General features: G+C 39.4%; 1 protein-coding gene across 1 annotated transcript; it reads right to left on the reverse strand.

Moving 5' to 3' along the window:
- Positions 1–9,576: 9,576 nt before the first annotated feature.
- On the reverse strand, positions 9,577–16,359 carry bag2 (BCL2 associated athanogene 2). Its single transcript, XM_060821352.1, has 3 exons — positions 16,059–16,359; positions 14,258–14,367; positions 9,577–10,697 (listed from the first exon to the last, which is right to left on the reverse strand). Exons 1-3 carry the CDS (start codon positions 16,178–16,180, stop codon positions 10,303–10,305), a joined length of 627 nt encoding a protein of 208 aa, XP_060677335.1. The 5' UTR covers positions 16,181–16,359; the 3' UTR covers positions 9,577–10,302.
- Positions 16,360–19,229: the final 2,870 nt, after the last annotated feature.

Raw genomic sequence — 19,229 nt, forward strand, 5'->3', positions numbered from 1 at the left:
CAATGAGCTGTGATGAATAATATTTACATTTTATAAAAATTGTTGCTTGCAAGTGGAAGGTTGTGATTTGGTCCATTTTGGATGAAGAATCCAATCTGAGAGGTTTAGACAGATCTTTGTGTCGATACCCCCTACTGTTTCCAAGATGTTTTTTTTGTTTGATTTTGAAGGCTAGTTGTTCTCAATATACATTCCCTGATGTATATGTCCTTGCAGGAAAAATCTAAGAACACAGCCTGAGTTTGTCCATGATCGTCCAACAACAGGCACCATGCTTGGAAGAGTACATAAGGCATATTAGCCCTTGTTTCTGTTGTCGTGCTAAAATATTTTGTATGATTTTGTTTACTGTTTCATATCATTAATTGATGTAATTTTATTGGTGCCATAGCTGTGCCTTCCAGTTAGTTAATCATTATAATATAGCATTGGAGACCGTTCAGCCTATTGTGCCTCTGCTAGCTCTTTCAATGGGTTACCTAATAATTCCGGTCACCTATGAACATTTCCCTTGATCTGTGCCCCTTTTCAAATTGCATGATGCAAAACACTGCTGGCACAGTGCCTAGCCACTACTGGTCCACTCATCTAAACCCATATGCACATTGGTCAACATTGGGTCAAAGCACTGTCTGATAGGAGATCTGAGCGTTTTGACTAATCAGTCTGATTGCAGTGATACACAGAGATTGAATTTTGGAGCATGTAAAGACTGGGTGAATCCTAACCAGTTGCCTAATTCTTATCACTATCCAAGAGTTGTACACTTGTGATAACACAATGTCTCAGCCTTACTAACCACCTTTACCCCCAACTGTGTGGGGAACAGTGATTTGATGTTAGGATATGTGGAATGTGTTGCAATTGGGCAAGGATAAAACCCTTGTAAACAACTTATTTGTATTTGATCCCGGAGATTTTTTATTTCCTTTTAACTTTAACCTGATTAATTTCCAGGCACCTGTTTTTTTTTGTATGTTCATTAACATATTCTCATCGCTGCATTCTAAATCATTTCTCAAGTGCCTCATTTTTTCAGCTGAGTCCTTCATCCCGTCAACTTTGGTCTTAAAAATCCTATGAAGACTAGATATTCACTCAGACAAAATCCCAGGAGTAGTTTACCACTAGGGCCAGTTGCCGGTCAACATTGAAAAGTGAAATATATATAAGATATTGTGTGTTCTGTTGCCAGTTTCTATTCTCAGTAGCTGGAAATGTTTGAGTTTGTCAGTGTACAATTATTATTATATAGGCCAGGTGTCAACAGTCAGATGTTGTATACATCTGGCACTTGTTCTATTATTAGTCCTTTTTTATAGGTTTTTTGTGATGCATTACGTATTCCTTTAGATCACATGTCAGCTGTGGCTCAGTGGGTAGCACACCCTTTTCTGAAACACAAGACTCTATATTCAAGTTGTGTTAGCACACAAATAAAGGCTGAGATTCTAGTATTGTGCTGAAGAGCACTGCACTGTCAGATGCCATCTTTCAGCTGAGATCTTCAACCAAAATACCAATGGCTGCTTGGGTGGGTTACTACGGTACTGTTTTGAAGAAGAGTAGCGTAGTTGTCTGTGGTCTGAACAACATTCAACATCCTAAAATGTAACTTTTCTGTCTCTGTTCCTTCTAGCTCTTGCAGCATTTTACAATGTGCATTGCATATACCACTTTAACATTCTTGCTGCTGCTCCCACCCCCCCGCCCCCACCCCCAGGGATACATTGAACTGATTAAAATTAATATGAAGAGATTGTTTCACAAGCAGAAAGGTGTAAGTATTAAAGGCATGCGGACCTCTAGTTCTGAGTGTCATTACCTTTTCTCATCTCTCTTTTTTTTCTCACTCACTCACTTTCTCCACCTCCTCCTCAACCTCTCCCCTGCCCCCAATCACCCCACATGAATTAGAATGATTCATTCAGCCCATCATGAAAAACTATTTAATTGGTCCCAATCCATAATCTCCCATTAGTTCTGCAATATTTTTGAGCGTTTATGTAACTTCCATTTGAGTTATTGAATCATCTTCCTCTGTACTTTGACAGTTCCAGATTATCATTAATACTCAAACTAAAATCTCTCACCTGTGGTCTTCTATCAAAGAGTTTAGATCTACCTCCTCTGGTTACTAACACTGTTCCCCTTGAAGACCTTTTTAAAAATTCATTCATGAGATGTGGGTGTTTCTAGCTGGACCAGCATTTATTGCCTATCCCTACTTGCCCTTAGATGGTGGTGAGCTGCCTCCTTGAACTGTTGCAGTTTGTGTACTGTGGGTAGATTCACAATACTGTCAGAAAAGGGTATTCCAGGATTCTGACCCAGCGATACACTTCCTAGTCTGGAGGCTGAGTGGCTTGGTGGGGAATTTGCAGACGGTGATGTTCTCATGTATATGGTGTATTTGTCCTTCCAGGTGGTGGTGGTCAGGGGTGTGGAAGGTGCTGTCTAAGAATCTTTGATAAATTTTGGCAATACATCGTATAAATGATACACATTGCCACTAAACATAGATAGTGGATGTTTGTGAATCTAATACCAATCAAGTGAGTTGCTTGTCCTACATGGTTTAAAGTTTCTGGATTTTTGTTGCAGGTACACTATCCAGGCAACGCTACTAACAAACTCCTGACTTGCCTCGTAGATGGTTGCACAAGTTCTTATTTTCTCTTTGGTTGTCTCATCAATACCTTCAAAAATATTATATTCTTTATTATATCTTCCCTTAGCTTGTTCTGCTATATGAAATAATTGGGGGGGAGGGGACACTGTCTTTTAGCTCATTGCAGAATGTAAAAAACAAGTTACCTGGTCTTTGGTATTTATGTTCCATGTTAACTTTCTCTCACCCTCTCAATATACCTTTCTCTACCTTTCTCTTCTGTTTATCCAGGTGATGGTCCTCCTGAATTTCTTATTGCATTTGTAAGTGGCAGATTTGTAAGCCTGTGTTTTGGTCTCTTTCCCCCTCCACTCCAACTCCCTACTAGAGTCATCTACATGATTAAAATCATTTCCCAATCTCAGACCTCTATTGTGTTTCCCTCAGTAAAAGGCAAACAGAGAAACTTTCTTCAAAATGTAAAGAATTTGATGAACTATTTACTTAGTGAGCTGATCAGAATGCCAAGGGAAAATAATGACCAAGGTCCAATGTTGGCATCTGTTTGGAAAGAACAGTTAAAAGGATTAAAGTGGAAAAATTATAGCTAATCGACTTCTGTCCAATTTCTCTTCATAATACTGCTAAAGTTGAGATCACTGAGCTGTGCATAGTGGTAGCCCATTTTGACATGTTTCCTCTCATACATCCTGTATGAGAGTTGCTGTTTTCCTTGTTGAGTTACTATGGAGACACTTGAGCTCTTAACGGGGGACTCCAGACAGAAGTAGTACACCACTCCAAGATCTGCTTCACTAGATAATGCCATGCAATGATTTTCTGCTATCAGCAAGGAACATCGCTATTGAAATTTGCTCTTGAACATGTTGATTTTTGTAGTGATTTCAATTAATGGCCAATAGCATCATTTTGTAATTTCCAGCATGCAAATTGGAAACATGATATTCCTGATTTTACTTTTGCTAAAAACATCAAAATTGCATTTAATTCTGTTTTAAAATACTGCTTTCATGCAGAATATTTTGCAAAATTGGGGAAAGTTGAGTAAATATATGCACAATCCCAATAAATGAATTAATGAAACAGAATTGCTGCTATATAGGTCTTGCTAACTAACCCAATTCTATAAGCACTGTGTATTGCCTTGATATAAATTTTTTTGAAGGTATGAACATTCTCAGTTGTTTTGTTCTAGTTTAGGATCAAGTCCAATTATATTCTGCTTTTGCAAGGGGGAAACTTTGATGTGGTTTTCATAATTAGTTGCTGTATTGGCAATGGAGACAATTCAATTTGGCAATGTGATTATGCTGATGTGATCACTCAGACATGTATGAAATGACTTTATCCACTTCGTCTGAAAGGCATATTGATATCCCCTAATATATCAGTCATTGCAAATTGGTTATTGGGCTTATAATTCAGTTGTGTAATCTATTAGTTTTGTTGTATGGTGATTTATTTATGGTGTGTGTTATTCTTTCACTCTGACTGCTGATATGCATGTAAAAGTATGTTATATAGTGCCACACTAAAATTAATCACAGTACAATTTTAGCAGGTTTTTTAAATTATATCTGCATAACAACATTAATAAAAAGAAACTCTAATTAAATTTGCTGACTTTTGAATTCCTTGTGTCTACCAAACTCATTCAACCACTTGGTACCCAGGCTTGCTCTCTGATGATACAATGCCTTTGACTTCTTGACAGTGAGAAGTATCTCTCATCACATCTTTTGAGTTGCTTAGGGTGGATCAACGTTACTTATAAATAAACCAAGCTGCTTGAAGATCAGACTCTGCATAATATTATTGTGAACCATGACTAAAGCAGTTCACTAATTACTCCTAAAACCATGTTTATAATTTTACTCTCTCATCTGCACATTTTTATAGAGTTTAGCTGCCAATTAGAAAGTGGGAGATTGCGGAAGCTTGTAGGAACTTGCTTTTTCTGCCTCTCATTTAATCACTGACGAAAAAGGAGACTTGTAGTGGCCAGTGTGGACGGGGAAATGCTCAATGGACTTGTCAACTGAAAGAAGAAATCAATACTTTGTTCCATAAAAGCTGACATAAAACATAAGGAATAGGAGCAGGAGTAGGTCATCTGGCCCTTTATGCCCCCTCGGCATTCGGTAAGATCATGGCTTTTTTTTCATGGCCTCCCTCTACTTACCCGCCCTCTCACTATAACCCTTAATTCCGTTACTGTTCAAAAAAGTATTTATCTTGGCTTGAAAAACATTCAGTGAGGAAGCCTCAACTACTACACTGGGCAGGGAATTCCATAGATTCACAACCCTTTGAGTGAAGATGTTCCTTTTCAATTTAATACTAAATCTACTTGCCCTAATTTTGAGGTTATTCCCTCCTGTCCTAGTTTCACCCACCAGTGGAAACATCCTCTCTACTTGTATCTATTCCCTTCATAATTTTTTTTTACTACAAGATCCTTAATTCTACTAAATTCCAATGAATATAATCCAAGTCTACTTGGTCTCTCCTCAAACCAACTCCCTCAATTCCAGATCAACCTAGTAAACCTCCTCTGCACCCCCTCTAGTGCCAGTTCATCCCTTCTCAAGTAAGGAGTCCAAAACCACATGCAGTAGGCCAGGTTTGTCATCACTAGCATCCCGTTCAGTTGCAACATAACCTCCCTGCTTTTAAACTCAATCTCTCTAGTAATGAAAGACAAAATTCCTTTTGCTGCCTTAATTAGCTTTTGCACCTGCAGACCAACTTTCTATGATTCATGCACAGGGATACCCAGATCCCTCTGCACAGCAGCATGCAGCAACTTTTTACCATTCAAATAAGTCATTTTACTGTTATTCCTACTAAAATATATGACTTCATACTTATTAACATTATAGTCCATCTGCCAGACCCTTGCCCCCCTCATTTAAAGTATCTATTTCCCTTTGCAAAGTTTTGCAATTATCTGCATACTTTCCTCTGCCACTCATCTTAGTGTCATCTGCAAACTTTACACTACACATGGTCCCCAACTCCAAATCATCTCTGCAAATTGTGAATAATTATGGTTCCAATACTGATCCCTGATGCGGACTACTAGTCACTGTTTGCCAATCAGAAAAGCACTCATTTTTATCCCCATTGTTTGCTTTCTGTTAGTTAATCAATCCTCTATCCATGCTAATACTTTGCCTGTAGCACCTGCAATTCTTACCTTATGCAGCAGCCTTTTGTGTGGCTGTCAAATGCTCTTTAGAAATCTAGATACACTACGTCTACTGGGTTCCATGTCCACCGTGCTCATAATGGCTTCATAGATTTCCAGTAGATTAGTTAAGCATGACCTGCCCTTCATGAACCCATGCTGTGGCTGCACAACAGAACAATTTCTATGTGGATGCCTTGCTGTTTCTTCTTTGATGATGCTCAAGCATTTTCCCCACTATGGAAGTTAAGCTAACTAGTCTATAATTCTCCATCTTTTGACTATCTTTTTTAAACAGTGGCGTCACATTTGCTGTTTTCCAATCTACTGGGACTGCCCCAGAATCCAGTGAATTTTGGAAAATGACCATAAGTGCATTTGCTCTTTCTCCCGTGTCTCTCTTTGTACCCTGGGATGCATTCAATTAAGGGCAGGAGACTTGCCTACCCTAAGCTCCATTAGCTTGCCAACACTACTACTTTTGTGATAATGATTGTTTCCAGGTCCTCACCTACCTTCATTTCTTTGTCAATTACTGGCATGTTAGTTGTCTTCCATTGTGAAGATTGACACAAAATAATGATCAATGCCTTGTCCATTTCCTCAAATCGCTTTACTAAATCATCATCCTCATCCTCGAAAGGACCAATGTTTACTTTAGTCACACTTTTTCATTTTATATATTACAGAAACATTTGACCTGTTGTCCAAATAATCGCAATTCAAATGCTGGGTGACCTATTTAAAGCCATTTTTCAAATCCTTTGGGTTGCAGTGCTGGATTCATTGATCAAATATCCTCTTATGTGCCACATATAACTCTGATCACTTTTACTTCCACAACATTGGATGTTGTCTTCTACCAGTAACTTAACCAATTTTATAAATGTTTAGAACAGTTTTCCACCTTTATAACTTAATATCACGATTTACGAAGCCCAGGATGCCATATGCTGTGCTGTCTCTGTCATGCTGCCTCCAAATATCTGGAGCCATGAACCCCAACACACTTGTATTGGTGACAGTCCTGGATGCCACATTTTAGGAAGGACATGAACACTGCAGAGTGCAGAAATGACTTATAAGAATAAGTCCAGGGATGAAAAGCTTCAATTAAGAGGACAGATTGAAGACAGTGGAACAGTGTAGTGTTTGGGAAACTCACTACCTCAGGGAGTGGCTGAGGCAATTAGTGAAAATGTAATTTTAGGGATAAGTCCGTGGGAGAGAAAGGAATAAAAGTTTGTCCTAAGGTTAGATGGTGATCTGATTAAAGTATTTAAAATCATGAAGGGTCTGAACAGTGGACATACAGTGAAATGTTCCCACTCATGTATGCATGAAGAAGAGGGCACAGATTACAAGCAATAGTTTTAAAAAAAAGCAAAAGTGATAGAAGGACAAACTTGACCACGTGACTTGTCATTTGGATCCAGAATACACTGCCTGAGAGTGTAGTGGAGGCAGGTTCAATTGAGACATCCATTGATTTAAACACTTAGTTGAAAGGGTTAGGGGAGAACGACACAAAGTGAGCTGCTTATTTCTAAAACCACTAAGGAGATTATGCATTGAACAGCCACCTGCATGGCGATAATTGTAAGTGAGGCGGGAGGCAGTGATAGCAACCAGCTCGGCTAAATGGCCTGCTTCATTAGGAGCTGTTAAGAGAAAGTTCACTTGACTGAGTCTGAAGGGATTAGCTTATCACGAGGTTGGCCCTATATTTATTAGAGTTTAGAAGAATAAGAGGATCTTTATAGAAATGAGTGAACTTGACAAGGTGAATGCTGAGGGAATGCTCTCTCGTGGGGGAAAGATAGAATTAGGAGACAATTTAAAATAAGAATTCTTTTCTCTCAGGCTTGTTAATCTGTGGAATTATTTCACCCAGAAAGCAGTGGAGGCAGTATCATTGAATATATGCAAGGCTGAGTTAGATTTCTGATTGATGAGAGTCGAGGGATGTGGGGTGAGCAGCGCAGACTAATCATGAAAGTGGAGTTAAGGCCAAATCAGATCACTCATACTGAAAACAAAGTGCTAGATAAACTCAGGTTTATAAATACCTCTCGAGGGAGAAAGAAGCAACGCTTTGAGTTCAAAATGTTTCTCTTCTGAAAAATCATCAGATTTTATTTCAGAGTTCCAACGTATGCAGTATATTGCTTTCATTATCAAATTAACCATATTTTTAGCAAATGGCAGAGCAGGCTAAGGGACTGAATGGCTTACTCCTGCTTCCACATCTCGTGTTCTTATTCTCTATGCACTGTCATTTCATACAATGATGCCAAATGCAACTTATCTAATTATTATTTTGGCCAACAATTCATTGGTCAATAATGATCATTGTCTTCAGTAGGGAGACATAAGGTTGATGCAAATGTTAACAAAGCTTCAAGTTAAAATTAATAATGTGGTAATGTGACTTGAATTGGGAAATTACCCTTAAGTTACTTGAACCCTCATCAAGACACCAAAATGCTGTTACTGTTAGATTGGCAATACAGCTATGACATTAGTTTGCACGCTATTTTTCAAATCATGTTGCATTTTATTCATAGAGATGTCAAATTTTTATTCAACTCCTTAACAGATTTTATTCAAGGAATTGCATGTCGCATCTGCGAGTACAGAGCTCATTTTCATTTGCATCTGCAGATTTCTAGAGCTGAGTATGTCAGCAATGAACAACCTCATTTTATTTGTGGCATTTAAGTTAATGTCAGTTTGGAGTCTTTATGCACAGCATTGAAGGTCAACTTAAAGAAAGCCAAAACAGAAAAGCCCGCTCTTACATGTGGTGAGTAACCCAGGTGTACAATAATATTCCAGCCTTGTACTTGTAGGAAGAAACCAACCATCATTTTTGCTCTTTTGTATAGCATTGTCACCATCCATTATGGTTGGCATTTTTAAATAACTCCTGTGCTTAAAATTCTTAAGACATGTTAAATGAGATTATTGGGTCAGAGTTTCCACTCTGATGCACAGCTCTTTTTCTGCCCAAAATCAATTAAACCTGAGCCCAAAAATACATGGAATTTCAAACATAAATTACACAATGCCAACAGTGTTTCCATGGTCTTTTGCTGTAAAACAATCATTCTATTTTAGTGTCTTAAAGTCAGACACACCCCAAAATAGAATTAATCCCCATGCAACATTTTGAACAACTCTGCTTACTGGCAAGCCTTCAAGAAGGCTTTTAAAATTAAGTTTTCTCCTTTGACAGGAATACGTGGGCACATTTTAAGGTTTTTTAAAAAAAAGTGAAAAGATTAGTTTGCTAAGAAACTGACCGATAAAACTAGTAAGGGGAACTATATAGAATGTTTTAATATCCTGCCTATTCTGTAAAATCAGATAACTACAGATAGAGTCTGAATAAAAATACATAAGTTTTGTGAAATGCACTTTGAGTTGCATTAAAACTGTGCCTGTTTTAACACTCAAATCAAGGAACATTCTTTACTGTAGGTGGAAATAAGTAATTAAGTTTGAAAACCATACCCAACTGAAGATTTCATCTTTGTAAGCACACAAATTAATTTGGGGGAGAATGTGAACCATAACTTCACTTTGGGAAATGAGTGCCATAATGACTGAATCAAATCTGGGTACAGATTGCAATGTGTTTTTCTATTAAGCTGTTATACATTGTGGGAAATTTCCTGAACTAGAGCACAGGCAGTCACAAAATAATTGTCATTATGGATGTTGTAATTAACAGTCATGTTCTGCACTAAATCAATCCTCATCAGGAATATCTATATTTGAAGAATAAAAGTGCCCACAAACCATAAAATCACAATAAGACCAAAGCTACAATGGACAGTAGTGTCTCCAACTGGAAATTGATCTTGGAAGTGTATTTTACTGGTTATTGGGAAAGATTACCAGCTATGATTTCAATTCACTTTGAATATTGTCTCCAGCAGTATTTATAGGCTCTTAAATCATCTCACATTCATCCTTGGGATTCCTTTGATGGACATGTTATTCCTAGATGTATCTGTGTGATTATAGTTAATATATCTTGGGTGGCATATAGTGACACTACAATTTCCAGTTAGATTGAGATGACTGGTTAATAGCTTCTGACAAGCACACCTGGAGACAGAACTGATGGTGACTGTGATTGGTTTATGCATGTAATTTGTTTTATGTGGCTATCTCCATTCACTGAATTATTTATGGGAATTTTTATCAGAAGATTCTGTTATAAGGCCATGAGTTCTGTTTCCTATATTTTCAATCATAAGCATGATTTGGTGCAAAGAGCGGTGACTCCTTTAAACAGACTCTGTGACTGTTTTCTGCAGCTTGCTGTTTAAATAGATGGTTTGCTGAGTTAATAGACCTCTTTTGCTGTAAAACTGGCCAACTGCCATGAGTTATGCTACGAGTCTCCGACCTCTAACTCACTGGCAAGATGGTGTCAATGTGACGAAGTATAGCACAGGTGTGGAGTGCTTCAGTATACATGATTGTAGTTGTCAGGCTCTGCTTTCTGCTGGTCTAACAGGGTGATTGATCTGTTAGCATTGGAGACATTTCTAATCAGCTTTTCCAGTCTGCTTTTGATTTTCTTCTGATCTTCTAAGGCGCAGCCTATGATAATAGATTGGAACTTCTGGTCGACTGGGCCCGGAGGCGTGTCAGAGGAGCAGGCATTGTAGAGAGCCACCAAGCGTTTCTTGTTGCTTCTCAAATCCTCTAGGACCTTGCTGACCACCTCATCAATCAATGCAGTGGCCTTGCTGAGGGCCTCCTCCTGCTGAAGACTCCGGATTGTCTCCACAGAAACCATCACTGTTAGGGTTCGGCCAATGAGGCGATCGGCTGTTACATTGAGTTCTTCCCGTTCCCCTGTATAAAGATTGGAATAGACAGAGCACGGAAAATGACCCCCAGATTGAACTTGTACTTTCATCTGTATTTGTATATAGATACAAGCAATAAAAGGTGCAATATTTTGCTTATTTTCAGACATGCCCCATTCATTTATCCTAAATTTAAAGTTAACATTATCGTATTTTGCAATTTTACGGATATCATCAATTGTAACAATCGCCTGTGAAGCATCTTGGGATGACTTACTATGCTTTATAAAAATTAAGGTTGCTTCCATGATTTTGATTTTAATTCACTAGCGGGATATGGGCATCACTGGCTTTTTTTTAGATTAGATTCCCCCACAGTGTGAAAACAGGCCCTTCAGCCCAACAAGTCCACACCAATCCTCTGAAGAGTAATCCACCCAGACCCATTTCCCTCTGACTAATGCACCTAACACTACGGGCAATTTAGCATGGCCAATTCACCTGACCTGCACATCTTTGGACTGTGGGAGGAAACTGGAGCACCCGGAGGAAACCAATGCAGACACGAGGAGAATGTGCAAACTCCACATAGACAATCAGCCAAGACTGGAAGCGAACCAGGACCCTGGTGCTGTGAGGCAGCAGTGCTAACCACTGAGCCACCGTGCCGCCCTTAGTGCAGCATTTACTGCTATCCTCAGTTGCCCTTGAGAAGGTGGTAGTGAGCACGTTCTTGAACCGCTGCAGTCCATCTGCTGGAGGTTGACCCACAATGCCTCTAGGGAGGGAATTTCTGGATTCTGTCCCAGCAAAACTGAAGGAACAGTGATGAAGTTCGAAGTTGGGATGGTTTGGAGGGGAACTTGTAGTCAGGTGAATTGGCCATGCTAAGTTGCCCATAGTGTCAGGCACATTAGTGGGAGGGAAATGGGTCTGGGTGGGTTACTCTTCAGAGGGTCGGTGTGGACTGGTTGGGCCAAATGGCCTGTTTCCACACTGTAGGGAATCTAATCTAACCTAAAAATAGTGGTGTTCCAATGTACCTACTGCTCTTATCGTTTTAAGATGGAAGTTGTCATCATGTTTGAAAGTGCTTTTAAGGAGCTTTGGGAATTTATATGGGGCATCTTGTAGATGGTACATGCTGCTGTTTGTGTGTCAGTGCTGAAGGTTTGTGGATATGATACTAACCAAGCAGGTTGCTTTTTCCTGAGTAGTTTAAATGTTATTGAACCTGCACTAATTTCAGCAAATGGGTAGTATTCCTTCATATTCCTTACTTGTGTCTTGTAGATGGTGAACAAGTTTTGGGGAGCCAGGAGGTGAGTTACTTGCTGCAGGATTCCTAACTTCTGAGCTGCTCTTGTAGCCACTTATTATATTGCAAATCCAGTTCAGTTTTTTGTCAATGGATGTTGATAATGTGGGAATCTGTGATGGTAATGCCATTGAATGTCAACAAGATGCGGTTACATTATTTCTTATTGAAGATGATCATCACCTGGCATTAGTGTGGCATAAATGGTACTTGCCATTTTTCAACTTTTGGGAGAGGGAACGGCCTACTGGTATTATCACTAGACTTTTAATCCAGAAACTCAGCTAATATTCTGGGAACCTGGGTTTAAATGTCACCCTGGCAGCTGGTGAATTTGAATTTAATAAAGAATCTGTTCTATTAATGCCAAAGAGGTCATTGTTGATTGTTGTAAAAACCCATCTGGTTCACTAATGTCCTTAAGAGAAGGAAATCTGTTATCCTTCCCTGGTCTGACCTTCATGCAACTCCAGACCCACAGCTATGCAGTTCACTCTTACCTGCTCTCTGGGCAATTAGGAATGGGCAAATAAATGCGAGCCTAGCTAGAGATGCCCACATTCTATCAGTGACTTCCATGAAAATATTTTCCAGGTCTTGCTGCATTTGGACATGAACTGCTTCAGTATCTGACTGAGCATTTTGAATATAAAAACTGTTGGACAATAATCAACACAAATACACTTACTGATTTCACACTCTAATGTTTTCTGATTAAGCCTGTATATACTTCAGTGTATAGATTGAGTCAAATCATTTGACCTGACTCAATTCCACATGTTACTTCTTACAAGTTTCTCTCAAAAGGTACGCTACTGACATTGTGTCCTCTTCATCTGAGACCCAACCGTTCTTCTACTTCTCACTCATTTAAATATAGAGGAAGACAGGTTTTTTTTTCCGACAGTATTGCTGAAATAGTAGGAACCAAAAACACCAGACAGTCTCATTGACATAGTGACTAAAGGCACTGAGTGCAGTAAGGTTATGCTACTTCTTCTTTGGCGGCATTTCCTTCCCTCAGCCAACAATGCCACATCACAAGCTTATTACTTTATTAGAAAGGTCATATAATGTTGTGACAACTTTGACTCACAAGAACGTTTGGAATTCTTTAAGATGTTTGTGAAACTGGTCACTATTGTGGAAGACAGTTTCCAGGCTACAGCAGAGCACTTCAGCATGAGTTTAAGATCAGGGATTATGAGGGTTAGAATCCTTGAAGAATTGATGAGGCCTCAGGTTTGAGAAAGAAAGGACTGGTTCCATTAGTGATTGCATGTAAGTGGCCAGAAGCGAAAAAGAAATACAGCTAAGAAAGATTGACTTCCAAGAGAAACAAATCAGTAAGGGAGGAAAGAGATGAGCAAGGAGACCGGAAAAGAGGGAAAGAGAGAGAGAGAGAGAGAAATGAGAAAGATGAAGACCTCAAAATGAAAAGTTCTGAATATACAAACTTGAATTAAAGAGGAGAAGTAAAGCTGGCTTAGACAAATCTCTTAACTTTAATTTGCTGAAGAATTCCTGTTTGATACCTAAACTAAATTTAATCAGGAGGAAGTAAAGATGTAATTTGTGTCCATTGAGAAAATTGCTACAAATCTAGAATGACCAAAAGAACAGCAGACCATGGTTTGTTAGTGTTTGCGTAGGTAGTCTTTGGAGGTGTGTTCATTTTTTTCAATATACCACTTATGTGATTATGAGGCAGCAAAGACCATTGTGCCCAGTGTTTATGGGGTGGTGCCAGAAGCCTGCAGGCACTTATTTAAAAATCTGAGAATGAGAATGGATCAGACCTATGTAGAATCAGCCTTGAAAAACAAAATGGTGTTCAATAGACAGTACAAGTGGAACAGAACTTCGATAACCTTCGATGATGTTGAGGGTGAATTGAAAGATTGTGTCCCATAGGGTTTAAGGACTTGCCACAAAGATTGTAAAGTAAGGGAAGTCTTGGTAGTGGCAGACAATTATGAATTAAGTTGATTAGTTACAGGCTCACTTGGGATCTTGCAGAGAAACATGGATGAAAGGAAGATTAATGTTGAGGAGCGGTCAGACCTTGCTGAGGAAAGATGGGGGCAGGTAAACCCCCAGTCCCCTCCTTGAGTTATGAGAAGTGAAGGTTTTGGGAACAGGGCACTGACATGCTACTTCTGTCAGAAGAAGAGATGTGTGATGTCAAAATTCTGCAAATTAAAACCAAACCTATTGCAATTTTCTAGTCAAGAACACATTATTCTAACTCAAAATTTCCAGGAAGCAAGACTTGGACAAGGACTCGCCTTCACTAATATGCTTCATGTCCTGGCTGTTCTGCACACTTTGGATCAGTTCCAGGAGGGTTTCCTTCTCTTGCTCCATTGAAGCCGCTGCTTCCCGCAAAGCTTCCACCCTAAAATGACAATGTTCATATTTTGATGAGTATTGGGAGTAAGGTTGTGACTTGGATTTAAGAAATCAATGATTCCAGAAATGTGTTGTGAGTACAACATCCTCCTAGATGATTACCTCAGAGTCTCAAAGTACAGGAGGAGGCCATTTGTTATGCTTCTGTTGTTATCCCACTTGTCCAAATACCCTAGCTCTTGCCCAAAGCTTTGCAACCTTTTCCCTTTAGGTATTTTTCCAGTGTTTTGGTGGAAGTCACTGTTGAATTTGCATAGGCATTTCAGACAATTCTGTCCAGATCATAAGTCTCTGTACAAAAGAATAATTATTCTCCACCTCCTGGTACTTCCTCCATTGCCAGAGATGATTTAAAACTTTGGGTCAGGTCCCCTGTAATTTCCTCCACTCTCCCATAGCAGCCTGGGATACAATTCATCCAGACCTGGGGATTTGACCATTTTTAAATCCACCAAAATCTCCTTGCTTCTTATATTTACAGTATAATATTTAATAGTGCAACAATGGGGAGAAAATGCAGCAGTAAAGTGACTTTGTTCATGCAAGTTATTAGTGATGTTTGAGGATGAAAACTAAGATGGTGTTAGATGTTCCTGTTTATTTAGCCATTGCTGTTTTTCTTATTTGCTGATTATGATTTAAATTACAAAGCTCAAAAATGTATTTTAGTTTGAGTAAACATATCTGTCAACATTTATATGGTTAACCAATATAATTTTAATAATTTAAAACATGTAATTTTAAAATTATATTTACATCCCCAATTTACATTGCAATTGAGTCTCAAGGTGTGATCAACCTGGAGTTTCTGGCCCAGAGATAGGGATGCTAGCCACTGATCTACAGGCATCTATTTGAAACTGCTCTTTACTGAGATGTTTTCTGCTCAGACATGTTGTAATACACCTCTCTAGCAGGTGGGACTTCAACCTAGATGCCTTAGTTCAGGGATAGGGACACACAACTGTTCCATAAGAATTCTTAAAAGCCTACTGCATGTTGTACTCCCAGGCATCCTCCCATCCAAGTACTGACCAGGCCTTGATTACTTAGCTTCTAATATATAAAAACAATCAGGCATTTTCAGACTGGTATGGTTGTACTCACTGCAGTGTATTGACATGTAATCGTAAACTGCAGGATTATTGGGGATAATTCAGAACATTCGCTGTGAATAAATGGGAATTCGGCACACAGCGTATTAGTAAGTTTACTCAACCTAATGTTGAAAGGAGAAAGAACTCAGTGCTGTGATCCGACACTGTAAAGTGCAGAGCGGTCCACGCCTTTCCCTGCTGCCTGAACGCTGCAACAAAATGCACTGAATGTCACCAAGAGCTGAACTGCTGGGCAAGAGGGGACGCGGGATTAAAAAGATTTGACAGCGCCTCAGCGGCCAGGCGAGAGGGACAGAGAGAGAGCTCAAGGAGAGGGGGCGGGAGGAAAGAAGCTCTCACTAAAAATAGAAATGCAGAAGTCTCTTTTCGATTCGGGTAAGGCCACCCTGCCCCCGAGAGGCTTTTTTTTTGTTTAGGATCCTAAAAAAATCCAGAAAATAACATACGACATTTTTCACCTGTGCTTTTAAAAGTAAAGGCTAACATGATGATTTAACTCGTTTTTTAACCCGTGTTATTTTTTGTTTCTGTATGAACCGCAAATGGTATCCTCTCCTACCTCAACTCTAAGGTATCCAGTGTCTCCAGTAATCGCCCTGATCGATCTGCCATGGACACAGAGCGGAAGAATTTGTTCTCTGCATCGCTCCCCTTTACCTGATTCACCTTAGACTGGGCCATGTTGCTGACAAGCCTCAGGACTGTCAACTGGCCTTACTCTCTCTCCCACTCTCTGCTGTTCCTCCGGGAGTCTTGGCTCCTCTTGCTGCGGGATCTGTTCGTCTCCCTGCAGGAGATGAAGATTTCCAAATAGGGTGAGGACTCCCCACTGTCCGAGGAGGGAGGTGGGCGATTCTCTGCTCAGGGGAAAGAAGGAAGAATGCAGAGCAGAAGCAACAGAAACTAAACAGTCTCTGGCTCAGATTTGTTCCTGTCTGGTGGGATTTCTGGAAAAAAAATCTCGACAGCAGCCAAGCAATATATTTAGCAAGGTGCATATTCTCAATGTTTCTAGTCAACTGTTGGTGGAGTTTGTGAACGTGTCACTACTTTTAAAAATTTATTTTATTCTCTTGTGTCTGTTCATTCTTTCTGAATCCAGCTTATATCACTGTATTTCTCTTTCAGGACCTGATTTGTGTGTAATTCATTTCTTTTCCCACTCCATCACCACCAAGTTCCCATCTGAGCCACTCATCGTCCTAGGAATACAAAGTTAAAAATTACACAACACCAGGTTGTAGTCCAACAGGTTTATTTGGAAGTACTAGCTTTCGGAGCGCTGATCCTTCATCAGATGGTTGTTAACCACCTAATGAAGGAGTGGCGCTCCGAAAGCTAGTGCTTCCAAAAAAGCCTGTTGGACGATAACCTGGTATTGTGTGGTTTTTAACTTTGTACACCTCAGTCCAACGCCAGCATCTCCAAATCATCCTAGCAATACATTGCTGTTCTTTTAAAATCCTGGAACGCCATCCCGAATAACAATGTGGGTATTCCGACACCCAAAGACTGCATTGATTCAAGAAGGTAGCTCACCACCACCAATAAATAAAAATTCAGTTTTATTTTCTCAACCCTATTTTGAGATAATTGGTTCATTAAAAAAAAGTCTAATTGCATATGGAATGAGATGTACCGCCCAACAAGATCAGGCATGTACTGTTCTTCAATTAATCTGAAGTTTTAGAGATCCATGTGTTAGTGACAGTGGGTGGTACTTACTCACCTGTGAGCCAATAAGTTGTGTTTGGTTTTAAGGCCCCTGATGATATGAGCATCTGACACTACTTGCTCTGCATCGAGAAAATCCTTCACTGTTGGAGGTGTTGTCTTTGAAATGACGTTATATAGATTGTCTGGGATTAGCACAAAATATATCAGGGAATTTGTTTTCAAATGGTATCCCAGCTAATAGTTATCCCTTAAAAAAAACACTAAAATTTACTTGGTCATTTTCATGTGCAATGTTAAAATTGGCTGGATATTTTATACATTTTACAGTACTTCTGTGTCAATCCATGTGCACAAAAATCAATGTTTAATTGTGTCATATTAAAGCAATTTGTGATGGTGCTGTTCCTTTCACAAGGTTGTATTGTCCTTGGCTTTTTTCAAAAGTGTTGTACGAGGCAGAGTTGCCTAAATGTCTGGGTTGATGTGCTTGAAGAAGCTTTAAGTTTTTTAAAAAAATGTACAATGAAAGGGGTGTAGCCAGTTCTCCCAGCTCAGCTATTCTCTGGTTTGGTTTGGGTTTTAGCAATTGTGCTGGTCAGAGCAAGCAGTCAGTCAGGTTTGAGGCTGCTGGTCAAAGAAACAGCTACATGGAAGAAAGTGTTCCATGCTGAACCACCCTGAAATTTCTCTCTCTCTCTCTCTTTCTCTCTCTCTTCCCCCCTGTTAGAAATTGTTTGACTTTACCTTTTTTTTGCCAAGGGGTATTTATGGAGATTGTTGCAGGAATTTGGAACAGCATCATTAAGTCTGTTGGGTTTTTAAATAGTTAAGTTATTCGATATTCTGTTCTCTTGTGTTTTTGTTTCATGTGGTAGTCTTGTAAATTAAATTTTGTTTTGTTTAAAATTCAGTGGTTGGAGCAACTGCATCACTCCTGCAATATCCAATTCATACCTGCTTAAAACAACTAGCAAAGTTAGGCTCTGGGCTATAATTTTGAAATGTTGTGAGGGGATCTGGCCTGGTCCATAACAGGTTGGGGGCTCATCTGGGATTGTTCTGTAGTTCCAATTTGGGATTAGGGTTGTTGAACTTGAAGGTTGTGAATTGTAGGTGTTAGTATCTTTTGTTCTAGGTGTTGATTTTGGTTGGTTTGAACAGTGTTTCGGATAGCAATGGCTCTTTCACTCACTCAGAGCTTTCTGGGGGTGGAAGAAGTGATTTGGGGGCTTTACAAAAGGTGAATAAGGCCAAGCTGCTGGAATTAGCAGGCACGCTGGAGCTAGAGCTGCCTCTTTCCGTTAGCAAAGGAGAGATAATTAAAGCAATAGCTCAGCATTTAAATTTGCTGGAAACGACAAGAGAATTTTTGGACTTGGCTGAAGTTCAATTGAAAATGAAGCAGCTTGTGTTAGAAGCAGAAGACAAGGAAAGGGCAAAAGAAATGCAACTGTTTGAATTATGATTGAAAGAGAGGAAAAAGAAAATGAATGAAGTGCTTTAGCAGAACAGAAAGAGAATGAGAGAGAAAGAGAGGGAGAAGAGAGGGGAAAGGAAGAAAGAGAATTTGAACTGAAGAAGTTGCGACTTAGACAAGAGTTCAAAAATTGACATCTTGAAGTAGTGAGAACTCATGTGAAAGAGCAGAGAGTTAAAACAGCAAGATTAGCAGCTGAAATGGCTGATGATTATGAGTTGGCTCATGCATCAAAGTTTAGGTTTCAAATCAATTTCAATCTGTGAGGGATAGAAATTGGGGATGAGGGAAATCCTCACATGGAAAGGGACAGCTAGGTCTCGGTGAAGATCATAAGGATAACATACCACAAGGTAAAAAGGAAACCCTTGAAGGAGAAAGAGAAGTTGATAAAGCTCCAGTGTTTTTATTGCAATAAAGTAGATAATGTGAAATCACAATGTTGGTGGGTTAGGGAAAGCACTGGAAAGCCAGATGTAGGAAAACAAGATAAGCCAGTGAATTTTGTTGGAGTGGTAATGGAACGCAGAGTGGAGGCTAAAAAGCTGCACAAGAATGTACAGCCTGGTCAGAGGT

This window comes from Hemiscyllium ocellatum, chromosome 3 (genome assembly GCF_020745735.1).
Source record: "Hemiscyllium ocellatum isolate sHemOce1 chromosome 3, sHemOce1.pat.X.cur, whole genome shotgun sequence".
NCBI classification, from domain to species: Eukaryota; Metazoa; Chordata; class Chondrichthyes; order Orectolobiformes; family Hemiscylliidae; genus Hemiscyllium; species Hemiscyllium ocellatum.